This window comes from Onychomys torridus, chromosome 19 (genome assembly GCF_903995425.1).
Source record: "Onychomys torridus chromosome 19, mOncTor1.1, whole genome shotgun sequence".
Classification (NCBI taxonomy): Eukaryota; Metazoa; Chordata; class Mammalia; order Rodentia; family Cricetidae; genus Onychomys; species Onychomys torridus.
In genome coordinates, this window is record NC_050461.1 from 17917990 (window position 1) to 17937866 (window position 19877).

Below are 19877 nucleotides of genomic sequence, written 5' to 3' on the forward strand. Positions count from 1 at the left end.
AAAAGCTACCATGAAGACAAATATTTTTGTAAAAAATTTATTTCTCTGTAAATACAAATTCCAACATCAACAAACAATAGTCCAGTGGAAAAATACTAGCCATTAACATTGAAAACTTTTTTTCTCAGTTTAATAAATAGAACTTTGGCATTCAAATTTCTAGCTGTAAACCCTATTTAAAAAACAAAACCACAAATAACTCCTTTCCAAAAAGGAGGAAAAACAAAAAGTCAGAAGGCATAAGCCAGCCAGTGGCTTCACATTTTTTTTTTTTTTTACAATAACTGTATTTCAGTTAAGTCATGAACACTGTATTTACACATGAGGTATTCTGGTGGTTCAAAACCTGAACCTAGTTTACAAGCCCACCAGTCAGTGACTGATTGCACACTCCACTGTGCTTTTAGTGTGACCATCTAGCACCTTACTACTTCTGGTCACCAGCCAACACGATGTTAATCTCACGCTTAAGTGTTTAAATAACTACATATATATAATATATATAAATACACACACATACATACAAATGAATATATTTGAAAGGAATTTCCTGTTCTCGCTATAGAAAAGGCTGGGATTCAAACACATCCAAATATGATGCATCCTCTCATGTTCACTAAGGTAACTATCATCTAAGAAGAAATGGCTCGTTTTAAAAAAAGTTATTAAGTCTACTGACCAAAGAACAAGGTGCAATAATCAGCATTCTTATAGCTCATGTAAGAGAATAAACACTGCAGGCAAAAAGGCACGAAAGGTTCTCTCTGTATGCAGCCGCAACAGTGTTGCCGATGATACTGATTTCAAAGTACATTCTATTATATTCAATATTTCATTTCAGTAAGAAGAAATCTCAAATCATTCCCTTTCATGATTAAATGTATGATATATTCATACAGCAATTACCATCAATGTATTTGGGGAGGTGAAGTTGAAAATTTTACTTTTTATACCAGTTTCTCTTCAAATGCACATAAAAGGGAAGCAAGAGCTATTGGTGGTTCCACACGTCATCTGCTCTGTGTGGTCATTCAGAGACCATCTTATCACTGTAATGACATATCCAGTGACAGAGATTGGACAAGAACTCTAGCAATCCAAGAGGCATGCTAGAGTTGAACAGTACTGTGCAAAATAGCCTGGTGCTCAGCTCCTGTTGCTCAATGACTATTACAGATATTTAAAGAGCATTGGCCAATGAAACAGCCCCTCTACAGACATCCTGTCAGAGATTCCTACTGAAACAAGAATAGTATTTCCTCACAAGCTTCTATATCCAACTGTCCAATATTCATTTTAGCAAAGTTTCTAGCTCTTGAGTTTTTCTAACAAGCTACCGAAAGTTAAATTCAGTTTCACAAAATTACAACCCACAACCACTAAGATATAATAATGCTAACATTAACAGTGAATCTTATTCTAAATATTAAAAGGGACCATGCTCTTAAAAATAAAATCCTTGTATATTTACCTAGTCACTTGAAATCAGAGGTCACTGAAAATGTACTAAGTTTAAATCTATTTTTCTGACATCAAATGTAAGGATGGTGTATTGTGTCTTTGATTCAGCTAGTTTCACCTGCATAGGTAACCGGAGTCTTTCCTGAGGCAACTGATAGTCTACCTCTGTTCTATGTGACTGTGTTCAAATGGCTTTAGCTTGAACAGACTTAAAATAAAATACTGTATAACACTTCCTAGGACAATAAAGACTTTATACACAAAAGCATAAATGAAAAGAAAGTTCATTACATGTGAAAATTTACAGAGATTTCCTTTAGAATTTAAGCTCCCTTTGATTTTAGGCTTATGTTATTATAGTAACTTCCATGTACACCCTACTTCAAAATAGGGATCAAACACTACAGAATTGCTATTTGCCATCTTACTTGACCTAATAGTAAATTTTTGCTTTCAATGTGATGTGATATTATTACTGTCCTAACAAAGGTGTATCTTAAGGAAGGATATGTTTCTGAAAAATGAAATGCTGACTAACTAGGACACAACTAGTTCCATCTTCCTCAAAATTCCCTCCAACATGGACTACTTACTATCAAAGCCCTTCATTACTCTAGACTCTGGTAAGAGATTAGTATTTTGTAGTCCATTATATCAAAATCTATCACATCTGAATGTCTTTTAAATGGTAGTATACAAGTTAAAAACTGAAATGTATCAGTAACAGCTTGGTAATTTCTTAATTAAATTTTTTTATTCTAAGATACATGGATTAAATTCTTTAAATTTTAGAAAACTAGCCAAAACAAAAATTATTAATTGCAAGTGGCCTCAAAAAAAGGTATGTGTGCATGTCTTTCTCTATGTGTATATGTATGTATGTATGTATATATATATGTGTGTATGTGTATACAGATATATTAAAATATATGACTGTAAATTTGTTTTTAAAAAAGCAACTATAAAACCTCAAAACCTAAGACTAAAAACCTAGGACTCAGGAGACATAAGGAGATGCTAACACAAATCAGCACCAGTTGCTCTATAATGCTACATTTTTAGGTGACTATTTCATGACAGGAAGGAGAAGAATCTATCCAAAGAGAAGGTAAATCTGGTACTTGCTGCACTGTGGTTGATCCATATAGATGCTATCATCTGACTTTCCAACTTGGGACTATGTGCACAGACATTATTTTTGCATGGCATATATTTTTGCAACAAACAATTTCTTGATTGTCATCAAAACATTAGTCTTAAAACCCAATGAATTCATTTTTAAAGAACCATTCTTAGAGTGGCTAAGATCTTCTCTGGGTTAGAGAGTTGGCATGCATATTCACTTCAACACACTGATTTATTAGTAGCCAGATCCCAGGAGAAGGAGTAGAGTGGATTCGGCACTAAATAGAAGGGAAATCTGTCATTGTGATGTAGTATAACTACTGGAATATAACTATCAAATCACTATGGACAGAATACAGGCCCATTCTGAACTGAGTATCTTCCTGAGCAATCTCCTCAAAGGCCTGTCCCGCTAAGTTTTTTTGTTGAGATTAAGAAAAATCTTTTCTAGGAGCAAGCTCTATACCAGAATAAGCTTAGCAGAAACTGGGTATTTGTGTGATCACAGTCAACAGTACTATCATGCTGGTTCCACACCCTTTACTCTCACACCTACATAGTCCTGCCTGAAGAAAATTGGGCTGCATTAAGAAGGAAGAGAGGGAGGGAGGGAGAGAAGAAGAGAAGGAGGAAGGAAGGAAAAGAAAACCAACCTATAAAGGGCAATGCTTTGCCTGTATTAAAAAGATTGTAATGAATTCTCAGCCGGCAATAAAATATATAATCTTTCTAAAACACAAAATGATACACAGACAGTATTAGTTGAAGTTTAAATGGCTGTGCATCTATCTGCTCAAATGATTTGCATTTCATAGTAGTACCCTGTGCTCCAGATGAACTAACCTAAGTAATATCATAATCTATGACAAGCTGTTTGTAATTTAACAAATCTAATAAAAGAAATTAGAATATCATTGAGACTTAGGTTTTGTTTTATGTAACTATTACTTCATATATGAATGAGTTGGCTTTCTCTGGTAGTTTAAAGCAGGCACAGAAGTGTTTAAATGTGAATGCTGAAATGTGGATAAAAAGCAACTCTGCTAGAGTTACTTTGTCATCTTTCTCTTTATAATAGTCATTGAAGGCCACAGAGGGCTCCTATTAATTTTATATGGCTCTGCTTACATTTATATCATAAATTACAAAGCCAATGAAAAAAATCATCACAGCAGAATTTTACATTGTGAGATAATCTATGACCACACTGGAAGAAATAGCTGTCTTCAGTGCCAAAACCAACCTAACTTCACAATCACACCATCTCAATACATTCACTTTTAAAAGAACTAATGATTTTGCTCCCTATCCTTCTGCATTAGAACATTGCTTGGGTATTGGGTCTAGTCAGCCTGCCTATAAAATTCCAAAATGAAGATTGACAGGGTGTGACTTTCAAAGCCTTGCTTTGACCCTTGAAATCCTATTATTATGTGAATAGAGTCCATGCATATGCAAATGCACATGCATGGCATGCACACACAAAGAGACAGACTGAAAGACAGACAGAGAGACAGAGACAGAGTGATCAAGCGAAAGAATGAACGAGCAGTCACATGTATACACACAAAATGATAGGATTAAGGAAACCCTATGCCTTTATCTGAAGAGCACTGTTCACAGCTTGGTCCTACAATCAGTAGTTTGAACATACAGATTGTTTGTTCTTTTTCTTGCAGACATTATCTCATTTTTCAAATAGTAACATGATTGCTTGTGTGATTTCATCAGTCCCTTCAAACTTCCTCAGTAAAGCAAACCGAACAATACCAACACCAACACGAACGACGACGACCAAGCCAGAACACACGGCCAGGAGCTTCACCTTTCCCTTCTAAGTCCTATGGAGAAACAAAGGAGGCTAACACAGCAGCATTTTACAATGCATCATTGTTGCTGTGGACCAATACTTGATCACTGGGTAACGCAGTTGTCTCCCATGTCCTGAGCATAGCGGTCTGAAATTGTAGTCCTTAATTCATCAATGTCCCTCCGTAACTGGCACACATCCGAGAGCTTTTTAGTGAGCGCTTCTGGGCTGTGGTCATTTTCAGTCTCTTCAGCTGAACAGTTCATTGCTGTGTAAAGAAAGTATGCAGTGAGTGTCTCACTTTCTGAATAGACATTTCAAGAGTCTCACCTTCATCATGGGAACATGATGCTGCACAATGAATGCCAGTGAGGCTCCGGTTCAAATTATACATCATTGATATTAAATAGACCCTACCTATGTACACTGCTAGTTAAAATGTATTAAATTCATATAGCATGCACAAATTCAGCATGCTTGGTGGATGGCAATATTAGCAAAGTGAAAAGGAATGTGCTCTCACATCTCTTTTCAAGCTCTACTGGAGTACTTAATTCTTTCCCATAGACAAAATCTGGAAATAATTTGCATGGAGAAAATGTCTTAAATTTTATGATTACAAAAGGGGGTTTAACTGGCATGCAGACATTAGTTTCAAAAAATACAATCAAAGTATTAGGACTCCATAATCTCAAATAACTGAATCAAGTATACAGAGAGTGGCCCATGTCTGAATAATGAGGGTGAGGCTCCAGTCAGCTAGCTTTTAATTATCTACTCTATTTTCTCCCTTTAAGCATGTCCCAGTGAAAAAGCAAGAAAACTGGGAAATAAACTCTTTCTATCTTTGGCATACAGCCAAATAACTTTGTTAAACACTAATGAACTTTTGCCATGATCATGGTGATGCTGGATGGAGAAGTCAATGACTTCTCAATGCTTTCTCAATGCTTTCTCAATGTTTTCTAAACAATTCCATAAACAACTGAATGTAGAGCATATTGTAGATACCCAAAACATACAGAAGCTCAGACAAAAGATACAGAGACCTAACTGGAGAAACGGCTGGGACTTGTTTATTGGTGGGCCATCAAAGCATCAAACAAACAGGCTGCTAGAATCTGAGAAACAAGACTAGCACCTAGCCATAAAATAGTAGAACATGAATTACATGTAAGAGTCATAAGAAACAAGCCACAGAGACAGGTAGAACCCATTCTATCACAGGGAGTATATTAGGAAAAACAAGTTGTGGTTTGGACAAAATACTGGCAATAATACAAAAAAATGGGTAGAGAAAGGAGGATGAATATAATAGGTAATAGTCCAGTTCAGGTTATGTGAGCCTGAATTAAGCCTGACACAATGGAAGGAGTAAGTATCAGCTCTAACAGAGCTTAATTGTCATCAAGTTGAGTGAGGGTCAGGGACTGGGAACAGCTCACAGAGGAAAAGGCAGGTAGAGTATGGTGGTGGTCATCACCATGAGGAGTGGGACTAGTTGGGGCAAGTGAGGGGTTCTACTTCAGTCACGCAGAGTCTCTGATTCCTAGCTGAATATAGAGAGAGAAAGAGGTGACTATAATCCGGAGACCAAAGATGCGTTCCAGACAGGGTAAGAGATCAGCATCTGTATGGGGGAATATTATAATAACAGAAAAAGATGTGAGAAAACAAAACAAGTATTCAGAAAGAATAGGGACTAAAAAGTAGAAACAAATGAAAACACCCACTGACTAATAGTCTTTGTGTTCCCCAGTATGATTTTTTTCCAAGACACAGTCCCCTTATGTAGCTCTGCCCGTCCTGTAACTCACTCTGTAGACCAGGCTGGCCTTGAACTAACAGAGATCCACTTGCCTCTGCCTCCCAATAAGAAAGTTGCAGAGAAGTCTATAGAATATTGAGGCTAAGCAGTCATAAAGGTGGAAGCAGAACTTGGAGGATGATGTCATGAAAACCAAGGAGGCGGAGAGAATCTTAAGAGAAGTGGGTCTGTCTGCAATAGAGAACTGAAGGGATCGTGAGACAGCAACTCCAGTGAAGGCACTGGTTCTTGACAGCAGCTGGCCGGACAGAATATCACAATACTGAAGTAAGGTAAGGACTCGGGGTGAGAACCTGAAAGCTGGAAAAGAGCATCCTCTGGGGATTCGTGTGGTGCAGGTGCGAAGAGGCTTGCACCCCCATGGCATTCACATTAGAGTAACTCTACCTATGTAAAGGTTAGTAAATGCTGTACTAAAACGCAGATTATAAGATAACTGAAGGAAAACCAATTTTAAATCTTGAAGTCTTTTGTATGTGAACTTCTGGTTCTTCCTCCAAGAGACCCATTCTATCTGGCATCTTCTCTAGGATCCATGAGGCCTTGGCAGCCCTTCCCGTGTCTGTGCAGCCTCTTTTCTTCCCGGTGTCCCACTGCTCTTTGACCACATCTCAGTGACAGCACTTCCTGCACTATCTACTCAACCACGGTGGGAGAGGACTTGTTTAATTATCTGCACTGACAGGACCTAACTTAGACCCACACCACTGAGGTGTCTGATATTCACTGACTAATACTGACCAACATTTATACATGCCTACACTAAGCATGTGAACAAACCTCCCTCTATGAAGATCAAATTCTGCTGACCTTGCTTAATACAATATATGTTTCATTTAACAGGTGACATTCTTTACGAGCATTTGTTTTAAGCCAAAATACCTATTATAAGGTAATACAGCAGAATAGTTTTTGGAAAAAATAGAAATATTCTCTTGTCACATACGAGCCATACTTAGGCAAGCATTCACTAAAATGTGTTCAACAATAGAATGTGTCCAACATAAACTTTTTAATTTAGCCTTACCCTGTTTTTAAGCTTTTTATTTACCTATTTCTTCTCTGTTAAGAAGATCCTAACAAGACAATATTCTGTTCCTGGGAACTACACAAAGAGATGGGCCTCCCTACAAAAGGAATGCCCAAAGGAGGGCTCAGCTCACTGTACTACTGCGGTAGCTCTTGCACAATCTTAGGCAGAAGGGAAGAACTGAGACGGAGTAGAGGGGATGTCACAAGAAAGGAGAAAAGCCATGTGTGGCCAAGACTCTGGCTGCCGTTGAAATGACTGGCTCGCGGTCAGCCACAGGACACATGATACTTATAAAAGCAGCGAGTAGTACCTTACAAATATTCTAGCAGTTGATACACAGCTGATCCACTTGCCTGGGTAAATGCCACCGAAAAGCAACAGCGGGGGGCCTTACTGTTAGCAGAGCAAATGGGAAATCCCTGCTAATTAGCATTGTAGCACACATTCAGACTCAGTGTGGGGAACATCTCTAGGCAGTCTGCAACTATGCCCTTGTGGCTTCCCTAATGTCAGTTTTCATAATGAACTGGTGAGAGGTAAACCTAAAACCAGCAACTGAGTCAGAGACTTATAAAGCCAAAGCAGAGGAGAGCACAGAGCAAGCATGCAAAAGCAGTGATAATAAAGGAAGGCATTGGCACTTACATCTGATTCCCAGTAACAATGAAAGATTAGGCTCCTTGCCCTGAGCTCTCTGATTAAGAATACTACACAATGCTTTCAAGTCAAATAAACAATAGGACATTTCCTTGAAGAGCTGGTCAATCACAGTCAGATCAAAGAGAGGCCACTTAGAAAGGAGGGTCTGCAGCCCAGACTGCTCTGCTTCCTGGTCCTGGTCCTGGTCCAGTAACGAGAACGTCTGTCCTATTTGTCTTTGGTTCTGTAGTGGATAAAAGAAAACAAAGGCCGTTTGTTAGAACTGAGAAAAGGTATTCAAAAGTCATACAGCTTAACATTGTCCATGAAGTCTACAAACAAGTCTATTATCAAGCATCACAGTATATTTATATTTATATTATTCAATTGCACACCGTCAGTACAAGAAAACACTGTCCCATATTTACAGGTCTGACTGCTGTGTGTGCCATCTAACGCCCATAGTAAACAAAGGGAAGGATCACACCCCAGCAGCCTTGGGTTCTCAGAGTTCCTTTACTAACAAGCAGACTAGCTATTTTGCATCCCCTACAATGTAACCCATGTGGATGAAAAGAACGATACCTTAAACCTCATTCCGTGGTGTTGTTAAGTAGCAGAAGTGACTTAACTATATTGGAACTATTTTTTTTTTTAATGGAAAACAAAAACCTTTTACATACAATATATTCTGATCACTTTTCCCCACCCTGAACTCCTCCTAGACCCTCTCCATGTCCCCTCCCCACTCACCCAACTCAAAGCCCTTTTTTTTTAAGACAAACATAAAACAAAAAACTCACACACAAACCAAATCCCCCCAGAACAAAAGAAGCCCTCCCCTAAACCAGAAATCCAAATATACAAGCAGAAGACCACTAAGACAGAGTGCTCCAACAAGCCAAGTGAGACACAAAGTCGACAACAAAACCACTGACTGTGTTTCCTGACGGTCATCTATTCCTGGGACTGTCGTGAGGTGTAGTTAATGTACCCAAGGAGACTCCACTAAGAAAACCGGAACTACTTAGTTTTGAGAAAAAAGTATTTATGCTTTGATATGCATAGGAATTAAAAATTTTATGATTTAAGACACAAAGAAATATAAATATGTCATGAAAGGGAAATGCTAGCATCTCAGAATTGTTTGACTAGAACTGGAAGTATCAGCATGGATTCATGAGTTACCTTCAGAAAATGCTATCCTTATCTCCAAAACTACCTCCCCCTCCTCACCCTGAAAACTGAGTGGAAAGTAAACTTAACAGGATTTCCATCTGGAACTGCATTTAAGAATAACTAATTGACTAGGATAATAAGAAACAGATGGCTTTTATATATAACTGCTAGCCACTACAGGTAAAGGAAATGAGGACATGTGAAAAACAAACATTTTCAAATCATCTACTTATGTAGGCAATGAACTTGGGCAGAAGCTAAAGCCATCAAAGAAACAGATATTGGCAAACTGCATATTCACCCTGCCCCACAGATCACCTGCTGTTTGTAGTGGCTGTACCTTTATAACAAAAAGGCCAGGCTGTCACCACCTTAGCCTAGAGAGATTAGTATTTGCATGCCACTTGGGAAAAACAATCAAATACTGTACAATGTCAGCAATACAAAGTATCCATAGCAAAAACAACTGACATGAATTTCATATAGTCTTTAGCTCTACTGGCTAGCTTACTAGAAACAGAGGGTAAAGACCAAATGGTACCATTAAGGAAGCAATTGGACAAATCTAAAAGATGTAACAATCTATAAGTCTATGAGATGAATGAGCTTCTAGTTTCTTCAAAAAGACATAACATTGGAAGAACGGCACCTTGGACTTATAAGACACCATAATGAAATGCATGGGTAGGCCTCAAAGGAAAAATGTCTTCCACAGCCACTGAACAAATACTTGGTGAAGTGGGGCAATGTGAATACAGACTATTATCAACATCAAGGATCATATTTCTATTGGACATGATAATCGTATTGTGGTATTATAAGAAAATATCCTCCACTTTAGGAGATTCCCATGTAGTGTATGTAACATGCCCTTAAACACAGGTCGGGACAGAGTGTGATCTGCAGCAGCTGCACCTGCAGTCCCTTGAGGATTTTGTTCATGTTCAGGCTGTGCCTTCTTCGTGCACTTTGGGTCTTAGTGTATGTGCAACATTTGACTATACCTAGTTAAGTCATGAAAACTGTATAAAGCCTATATTTTTGTTAGAATTTTCATATGAAGCCTGACAATTTTATTAATCAACACATCAAAGTCAAACCTCCAGTTTGGACACGTCCTACATCTAATATGCACAAAGCAAGCACTGACTTTAAAGGGGTGGAGAATTGGGGTGACTCACTTGGAGCAGTGCTTCTGTTACCCTGAGGCTTCCTTCTTTCCTCCCTAGCTCTTCCGCCATGCTCTTCGCAGTCAGCTTCTCTTTCGAAAGTTTCCCATGCATAGACTAAAACGACAACAACGTCAAAACTGTAGAGCAAATACGTCACCACATAAAAGCCACATGTCAACCTAACAGACGCCAGTACTTCAGATCTTCTTGCCTCCCTAGTCCCTTCTATGACAAAGTTGTCACCTCTAAAACAGTTCACATTAGATCCAAAGAACAGGGAAGCAATACCAAAGAAGTTTTTAGCCTGTGTAAAACATGTCAAATTGAGCTTTCTATCTAGTGCTATACTATAACTAATTCCTATTTTATTGTTGTTAGGAGTGTATTGGCAACAAAGTAATACTTTGTTACATTTTTCTTATGCATGAAACAGTAGAATAAGACAGTATTTTTAAAAATTATTTTTAGCTAAGCTCCCCTTTCTTTTTAGACTGTCCTGAACAGTGAACATGAGCCCAAACTCAGGCCAGAGGAAACTGAAAATTAATCTCCTTACTCCATTATAAAATTACATACCATGGAGATAGGACAGTACTGTGAAGAAAACTCCTAGTGTGACAGAGCAGCACAGGAGGCACCTTAGGAATACCTGGGTCATTGCAGCTGACTCCTACAGAAAGAACTTGTCATAAACTCAATAGTTTATTAGGGTTCCTAGGGGTTTCTATCAACTTTCTCCCCTGTGGTTAGACCATGAAATCAATAAACTTATGACCAGGGAAGAGAATTCATTTTTCTACAAATCTGTACTTATTCGTAAATACATCTGCTTTAGTGTACTGACTTCCCGAATAGCACACGTCCATTATGAATGTGTACTACCCTATCATCTCTGCATGTAAGGGAAAGAGAGGGTCACAGAGGCAGACTTAAAATCAAGCAGTTTTGTAAGGGGCACATATTTAACTTACTGTTTTTAAATTTCATTTGATAAAGCTATGAAAGACTATTTAATGACTTAAAAGTTAGATGAAAATGAATCAAACCTTTGAACAAGTATATTTTCTTATACAAACTTGTTTTCCATTCCCTCAGAATGCAATTGACAAAACAACCCCAAAGGAAAGCTCTCTAATTTTCTTTTCTGACACTGCAACTGTTTTGTAACTTCATTTGACTGAACGATATATGCAGATTTATTATCTGCTTGGAGATTTATGCTTCCTGGCCTGACAAGATTATTTATCTATACTCCAGAATTCAACTGATATTTTCTTAAGATACACGGCTTTATTAGAATTATAGAGAAAACTAGCACAGATAGATTCTGTAAAGCTCACATTTTAACAATAAAAACTGAGCCTAAAGAGGCTATTTGCATAATGCAATCCCTTCAAACTTAGTGTTTTGCACTCTGATCAAGTCAGAGCCAGGTTGCCTAGGAATGACAATTAGCTGTGACTAAAATGTGTTTCCACGTAAAACTGAAATTAAGAGAGATACAAAACAGGCAGACTTTTCTATCAGAACCTGGAAGTATTTAGCAATAGTGTCACAAGAAGGAAAAGTACAATAACCTCAGGCTCACGTGTCATACTGGCTGGGTTTCAGGAAGCCCCATGGGAGATTAAGTTCACACTCTCCTGTCTACTACCAAGGATGACTCTAGCTCCGGTGCTCCAGCTGCTTGACAACAGCACCTCCTCTACTACTGCAGTTAATCTTCCTAAACTGTATGAAGACGTGTATACATAAGGGTTAGGAGTGAAGTAATGCTATAGTCTCAAGAGATGAAAGAACAAAACCGTGACTGTCATCTAGATCTCCAAAGTCAAGCATGGTTCAGGCAGTAATCAACATCATGCTTATTTCCTTGTCAATCACCCACCACTGAACAGAAAAAGAGTTGTTGAAGTAGTTCAGATATTTTACCTAATGCCCACAAGGGCTCTTGTAATATTTCTAGTGTTTATAAATGCAAATGCACAATGTATTTATTTTGATGTAAGAATTCATAATACCAAGTTAATAGTTATTTTCTATGCAGAAAACCTAGAAAATTTGATAGACATATCAGCTAATTTGTTCTATCAAGAATGAATAATAAATGTTATTTCACAAAGAATTTTCAAAGCATTTTTGAAATCTTGTGATTTTTAAAATATAATTGCTACAATTGCTCCCTACTATGCTCCCTACGAATGACCCGTATTTTCTGAAATAAATATTGGCTGTTGTGAAATGCAGAATGCCAATCTGTTTGCACTTCATTAGCAATGATAAGAATTAATAAATTAAAGGATTGAATTAGGTTTTAAATGTCAAAAAACTTCCTTAAATTGCAGACTTAACAGTCTTAAGACTCTGCTAAGTTCAGAACCTCTTGGCATTAACTATGAGCATTTCTGAAGCTGAAAAGTGGTTTTAAGTGCATGTGTTGTTTAGATACAAAAATCTAGAAATACACAAATAATTCATATGAAGGGAAGCTGTGCTTTTGTTAACAGACTCTACATAATCTGGAACCCAGCTTAAAAGGAATCATCTGAAAAGGAAGACATACTAGTATTGCACATATACATGAATGCACGTGCACATACATCCATACATGTCCCACAAGAGTTACCAAAACAATACTACTTCATGTGATTATCTATGAACAAATTGTTGACTAGGTGATGTATCAGTGAAATTTTTTCTAAGAAGAAAAAGATGAAATAAATTACAGCTGGATAATATTTTATATTAGTTTGTTTACTGTTGTAGAGGATGAACAAGAGCATGTTAGGAACACTGATACTGAAATCTCAAAATAGGGAACAAAGGTCCGTAGAAAAGCTGATACTGATGCAAAGGTTTGAAGTGATCAAGGGCTGTGTCGGCCAGATACCGAGAGTTTCAGTCGGTGCAGAAATGCTGGAGCAGCTGTTACCTTCTGTTTGAGTAAAGCAAAGTGGGGTGACAAAGGCAGAGCGGCTTCAGTTAGAGAGCAAGGCAGGGCTCAGGAGAGTGTTACAGGCATTTATGGGAGAACTTGGATTATTACTCTGGATGAGAGAAACTACTGAAGAGTTCTGAGCAGAAATACGTGATCTGACTTTTGTCCAACAGTATCACTCAAGAAGAGGCAGACTAGGAGAACACAAGGGTAAAGGCAGGAAGAGCAACCCCACAGGAGAAATAAAAATAGCTTGGAGGATGCTGAACAGGCAGGCAGAGCATGGAGAGGGATATAGTTTAAAGGGCATGGAATTTCCTGAGAAACATGTGCTAAGAATTAAGGTTAAGTTCAGAACAGGAAAGCACGGCAGGGTTTGTGGTGGATTTTTTTTTTTTTCCAAACAGTTTTGGTGGGTTTTTTGTTTGTTTGTTTGTTTGTTTTGGTTTTTCGAGACAGGGTTTCTCTGTAGCTTTTGGAGCCTGTCCTGGACTAGCTCTGTAGACCAGGCTGGCCTCGAACTCACAGAGATCCACCTCGCTCTGCCTCCCGGGTGCTGGGATAAAAGGCCTGAGCCACCATCGCCCAGCCAGTTTTGGTGTTTTTGTTTTTAATGTGTTGTTTCAAGTGTGTTCAATAGTGTGGTAATACTGAACAGGAATCCGGACACACAAATATGAAAGGGAGAATTCTGAGTTGGAGACAAAAATGGGGGTTTATTGGATGTATATCATAAAGATTCTGAATTATATTAGAGAAATACTTGCACATACATGTTTACTGCTATCTACATGCACATCAACAGATGAATAGATATGAAAAAGGGTGGTACATAAACATTCTGGAACTTTATTTGGCTATAAAGAAAAATGCAATTGTGACATCTGCAGGAAAATAGATGGAACTAGAAACTATATTAAGCAATGGGACTCAGAGTTAGTAAAACAAACACCATATGTTTTATCACGTATTTGGGTCTTACATTTTAGGTTTTTTGAGAATCCATGTGAGCATGGATATAGGTAATGAGACAAGGAAAAAAATTAGAGGGGAAGGAGGTCTTAAGGGAGAATAACAAAAGGTAATCAAATCCATGTGACATGACTTTCATGAGTAAACTATATACTAAGCCTATCCGGGGCCTAGACAGACACAATTTATAAATGAGATGCTAAGGGCAAAAGAGAAAAAATAAGCCATCACTTCAAAAGATAACAGAAATGAATGAATATACTGTCTGGGCCAAGATATTTGGAAATAAATACTTTATTAATTTGATTCCAGTTTTCTTGAAGAAATAAAAAAAGTATGTTCAAGTATTAAGATAAAAGAAGAAAATGGCATGAATTACATTCTTCTACATACTTAACTTACATGCAATAATGATATATTTACATGTGACTAAAGATTGGAATAAAATGGAGTAAAGTGTGCAGATTTTAATTTACACAGATAAATACTGCATTATCATAATATGAACAAATGTATGTAACATACACAAACTGCCAGGTATCATGGGCTCAAGTTTCATGAAAAAAATTCATGTGACATGGCTCAAAAGTTAAGAGTGATGGCCACTTTTGCAGAAGACCCAAGTTCAGCTCTCAGCACCCATTTCAGGTGGCTCACAATCACCTGTAACTCCAGCTACAGGGGACCTGACACCTTCTTCTGGCCTCTAAAGGCCTTTGCATTCATGTGCACAAACCTACACACAAATAATTTAAAAAAATAACATCTTCTTAAAAATTCACTCATTGATTATTGTAAATTTAACGAAACCTTGCTAGATCCACTTTTTGGAAATACCTAACAGTTCTGTGGTTCTAACATGTAGAACAACAGAAGCTCTATTAAGAAACATAAAGGTCATAATTTTTGGGATCAACCCATCAATGAATTCTTGAACATTATTTAAATCATAGGTCAATCATTTTACTCAGGCAACAGACAACAGAATGTATTTAATTCTGATACATGAGCTGCTGACTCCAGGGTCAATGAGGGTGATATGGCTGCGATAATTGTTATGCAATGACTAGATAGAGTTCATTCACTCATAAGGATATCAGGGAGTGGACCACCTCCCTTCCTTACTGATCCATGTGGGTCCTTCCCAAAGCTACATATTCTATCAACAAAGATGACCGTTCTCGAGCAGCCTCCCTCCTGGTACTGGAACACACCAGACAACTTAGAGCATCTGTTGCTTCCTTTCCCTAGCTTCCCCCAGTTATCCTCATTGAAGACTCTTCTCACATATTACCTCCTTTACAAAACTTCCATGGTCACTCTTTCATGTGGAGTCCTCTCTGTCACTGCCCTCTATCTTACTTACGTTTTTAAATAGCACTTTTATAATGGGAAAAAATAGGACTTGATGTTTAACTTCCATTTTTTCCAACCCAACCCATTAGAATGACTCGAGACTTGAGACCCGAGACTAACTAACAAAATTCAAGAACTCTGTCCACCGTATAGGTAAGGGCCCCATAAGTATCTGGTAAATGAATAAAGGAATTAAAGACCCATTAGCTTCCAAACTTATAAAGTGTACATTATGTGTCCAGAGTTTTGCTAAGTTCTAACTCCCCAGCTGAACTACCAGAGTATAAACACATAACATGCTATCATTTGGTACTACAGAAAGAGTAATAGTGTCATTAGGAGGAGAGGGAAACTAAATGGAGCACTGTCAATTCTACCTAAAGGCTGGGGACCACGTTTCCATGCTGTATTAAATATGTATTAAATACGCTGTATTAAATAATGCTCTGTAGAATCTTCACAGCTGAGGAGGTTTTGATAGATGCACATTCCTGGAAGGGCATAGCCACTTAGGGGAACTACAATTTTTACTCAAATTTACTGAGGCATCATGTGCACATACACAAGCATGGTATGCATGCTCAAGGATACACAGGTAGGAAGGAACTATAAAAACAGATTGTGGGATGTCATACTTAGAACCTATTGTTTAACTGGTACATAATAGAAGTATTCAACAAATAACAGACACTGCATCATTTCTGTAATTGGTGAGCATCACCTAACCAGCACTATAGGCACTACAGTACAAAGGCAGTAGGGGGAGGAAATCAGAAAACAAAACCAGAGAGACAGAGTGTATTAGAGATCTCAGTGTCAGGCAGTACCAATGGGACACTGCGGAGAACATTATAGACTTCTGGGGAAAATTTGATGGAGGACAAGAACACAAAATGGGTAGGGCTTGGTTGGGAATATGTTTCTAGACGGAACAAGTATCTGAAATTAAATGACACATAGACGAACACCATTCCATTCTCGCTCATGATTAGATCTGACAACCTGAATCAAATGCATTCTGCACCTGAGAGAGATTATGGCCAATTACAGAAGGGAGCAAGAAGAGGAGAAGAGTCTTCAAATTCCTTTGGAGAACTGGTTCAGCAAATTAGTAAATTCTGGTATTTCACAACTGTATACATGTACATTATGCATTCTGCTCAGAATAATAGTAAATAATTTATAATTATCTCAGGTAATACTAATATATTTTCATATAGATATACATGTATGTTAATACTTATCTCAGGTACTACTAATATATTTTCATATAGATATACATGTATGTTAATACTTATCTCAGGTACTACTAATATATTTTCATATAGATATACATGTATGTTAATACTTTTAGGTAATATAGGCAGTTACATATACATATACATATACACTAAAATATGTACAAAATATTGCTTACCTGAATTTCTAAAATCATTCTGTTAATCTCATCCTGCTGGCTCTCTATTATCTAAAACACAGCAAATAAATTAGTCTGAATCTTTTTCCATTACTTTAAAAAAGCATCAATACCTCAATAAAATTCAAAGAGAAGAGTTTATTGGTAAATGTCTTTATTTTACAGAAGCATTCATAGTTAAATATTCTTCAAAGTGGAAGATAACTTGGAGCACCCATAAGTTAAAAGTGAAACATTTTCCTGTAATTCCTAATGAAACTTTTTTATTTATAAAAATAACTTTGAGACAGACTTCAAATAATTTAGGGAAAAATATCTACTTTTGTTTTGGCTTTAAGTTTAAATAATTTATAATATATTAAACTGCTACTTTCTAAATCAAAACAAGCTATTTTATAAGCTATTAAACATCACTAAAATTATAAACCACATAGAAAACTCTAAGATTCACATACTCAACAGGACAGATCTGACCTCTGCTCTCAAAGCATCTACTTACCTTACTAGCAGCTGCATTCTGCTCTCTGAGATTATCATTTTCACTTTGAAGCTGTTTTGCATCTAACATGGGAAGGCGGATTCCATCTTCAAGGCATTTTTCTACTTTTTGTTGTAAACTGTTATTTAGAAAAAAAATTCACGAAGAAATATTTTAAATCAAACAACTAAGATTCATAGAAAATATACAAATAGCGATGTATTTACAGAAAAAGAGCTCATAACTACATAGGCTGGTCATCATTTTAGAAATGGCGAATCTGAAGTCAGAGCTGCTTTTAGTGTGGCATCCCTAGTTCCCACTGAAGTCCATCTCATGAAGCTGAACTCTGTAATCTAAGCCTGTTTCTTCCTTCTTCCCTAGAGGAGCATTGCTGTAAACACTGGTTCAGTAGAGTATTACTGGACCAAGATGAGTACGGTGGGGAGATTCAGAACACAGATATATGTTCCTGCCTTGTCTCTGAGCATGGCGAAACTTTGGTTGTAGGATTGCTGCTTCCAAACCAACAGAATTATTTTCCCTTCATTAATAAGAACATGGCTCTACAATGCCAACAGCTTGCTCAGGTTTGTCATGCTGTCTATGACAAAGGAGGAGGCTCTTTTGGAATATTAAAAACCAGTCAGTTTCTTCCAATTCAGTCTCACTGGGTAGATCAACCCCACTTAAGGACAGACTCCATGCCTAGGAATAACTGGCAACACAAAACCAACTCAATGGTATTCTTTTAGGCTTTTCATCTCATTTTGCTTTGCTTGGGCATTTTTTATCTTACCCATCTGTTGCTTGTTTATTTTGATTTCTGTGAGTGTGTTTGTGCACACGCGCATGTGCGTTTTGGTAGGGAGGTGAGAGGATCTGGGAGGAACTGAAGGAGGGAAAAAAAATGATCAAAATGTATTGTCTGAAAAATGCTTTCTCAATAAAAAAATATAAAAGATACAGGGAAATGAGGTGTTAGCCATTAGAATGGAAGATTAGTAATTGGTAAAAGCAAACTATGTCATTAACAATAACAACCAACACCAAACAATAACAGCTTGGGGGGATAAAAGAATTATTCTCAAGAGTTGCAACGTCTTCCAGGCATGGTAATGCATAATTGGAAGCCTTGCACTTACAAGACTAGGATAGAAGGGCTGCTGTGAGTTCTAGGCCATCCTGAGCTAAATAGTGAGTATCAGGCCAGCCAGGGCTACATATGGTAAGGCCTGTCAAAACAAACAAGCTGCATATTTTGGTTCTGGTTTTTCTTTTTTCCTGTTTCTTTTTTTTTTTTTTTTTTTTTTTAAGCATTATAGCAATCTGAAGCCACCTTCTTCAATAAAAAGAATTGACACTATGATTGGGAAAAGAACAGATAGCACCAGGTTAGCAGAATAAGGGCTGCAGATGTACTCATAACTAATGGCACCAGGGATCATTTATGTAGTATTGATATGGTGTACTGCTTTGTAATACATTGTTGATCGTTGTAAAAAGTATTTACTTTTTCAAACTACAATTATATTTTGCCAACTTGGTGTAAGACACTATGTTCCATGTACTTCACAGCATTACAAAGAGGATAAAACACACTTTAAAAATTAAAGTCTTTTCGTTTGGGGAGCTAAGTCAGTCTGTACAAGCCCAGGGACCTGACTTCTATCCCCAAAGCCCATGTTAATAAAGCAAGCATGGTAGCCTATGCTTGTAAACCAGCACGGGGGAGGTGGAAACAGCCAGATCCCTAGAGCTCATTTGATAGCTAGCCTTGCTTACTGAGCAAGTCTCTGACCACTGAGAGGTTCTGTCTCAAACACCAAGGTGGATAACTCCAGAGGAAGGATACCAGAAGTTGACCCCTGGCTGTCATACACACCCACACACACCCACATGCACATACAAAACCTTTAAAATTTAAAGAAGAGCCAACAATAAGGAGGGAATATACCATTGTGCTACATACCACTGGGTTTCCTTTCATACATATATGTTTGGATTATGTAGCAAGGCCATTTCTAAAAGTAAGAAATCTTTTGAAAAGTGGAACTAACATGCATTATTATATATTTTACTTTTTCCTTTCTAATGAAAAATTTTACTGTATGAATTTCTTATAAATTAAAAAAGTTTAGAAACATTATATAAAATGTAATAACATTCGTAGTCATATGTACATCTGAAGTTCTTTCAAAATATAAGAAATTTCCTAGACCCAAGTAAATACCATTACTATCCCTCAACATTAAGTGATTCTACTGCCAATATAGATACTGGAGAGTTAAAAATAAGCTTTTACTGAAAAGCAAGAGGAATCTTTAAAGATATATCTCTGTCAGCCTCAAGATAAAATTGAAAGTGGAAAATGTTTTCTGGAATACATTATACTAATCTTTGCAAATCAAACATTTGTGGCTCAGTGTTCTATAAAACCCTATCAAAAGAGAACATAGAAAATGACAC

The 19877-nt window shown here is 37.3% G+C and overlaps 1 protein-coding gene across 2 annotated transcripts in view; it reads right to left on the reverse strand.

Annotated features, from left to right (window-relative positions):
* Nucleotides 1-2372: 2372 nt before the first annotated feature.
* The window catches only part of Cep85l (centrosomal protein 85 like), a 120005-nt gene continuing 102500 nt past the window's right edge, over nt 2373-19877 (reverse strand). For both annotated transcript variants that reach the window (XM_036168929.1, XM_036168928.1), the window contains 5 exons: nt 17430-17547; nt 16931-16981; nt 10257-10361; nt 7903-8140; nt 2373-4664 (listed from right to left, as the gene is read on the reverse strand). In XM_036168929.1, the coding sequence (XP_036024822.1) occupies nt 4501-4664; nt 7903-8140; nt 10257-10361; nt 16931-16981; nt 17430-17547 (676 nt within the window). In that variant the 3' untranslated portion in view covers nt 2373-4500. The remainder of the gene's footprint in view (nt 4665-7902; nt 8141-10256; nt 10362-16930; nt 16982-17429; nt 17548-19877) is intronic.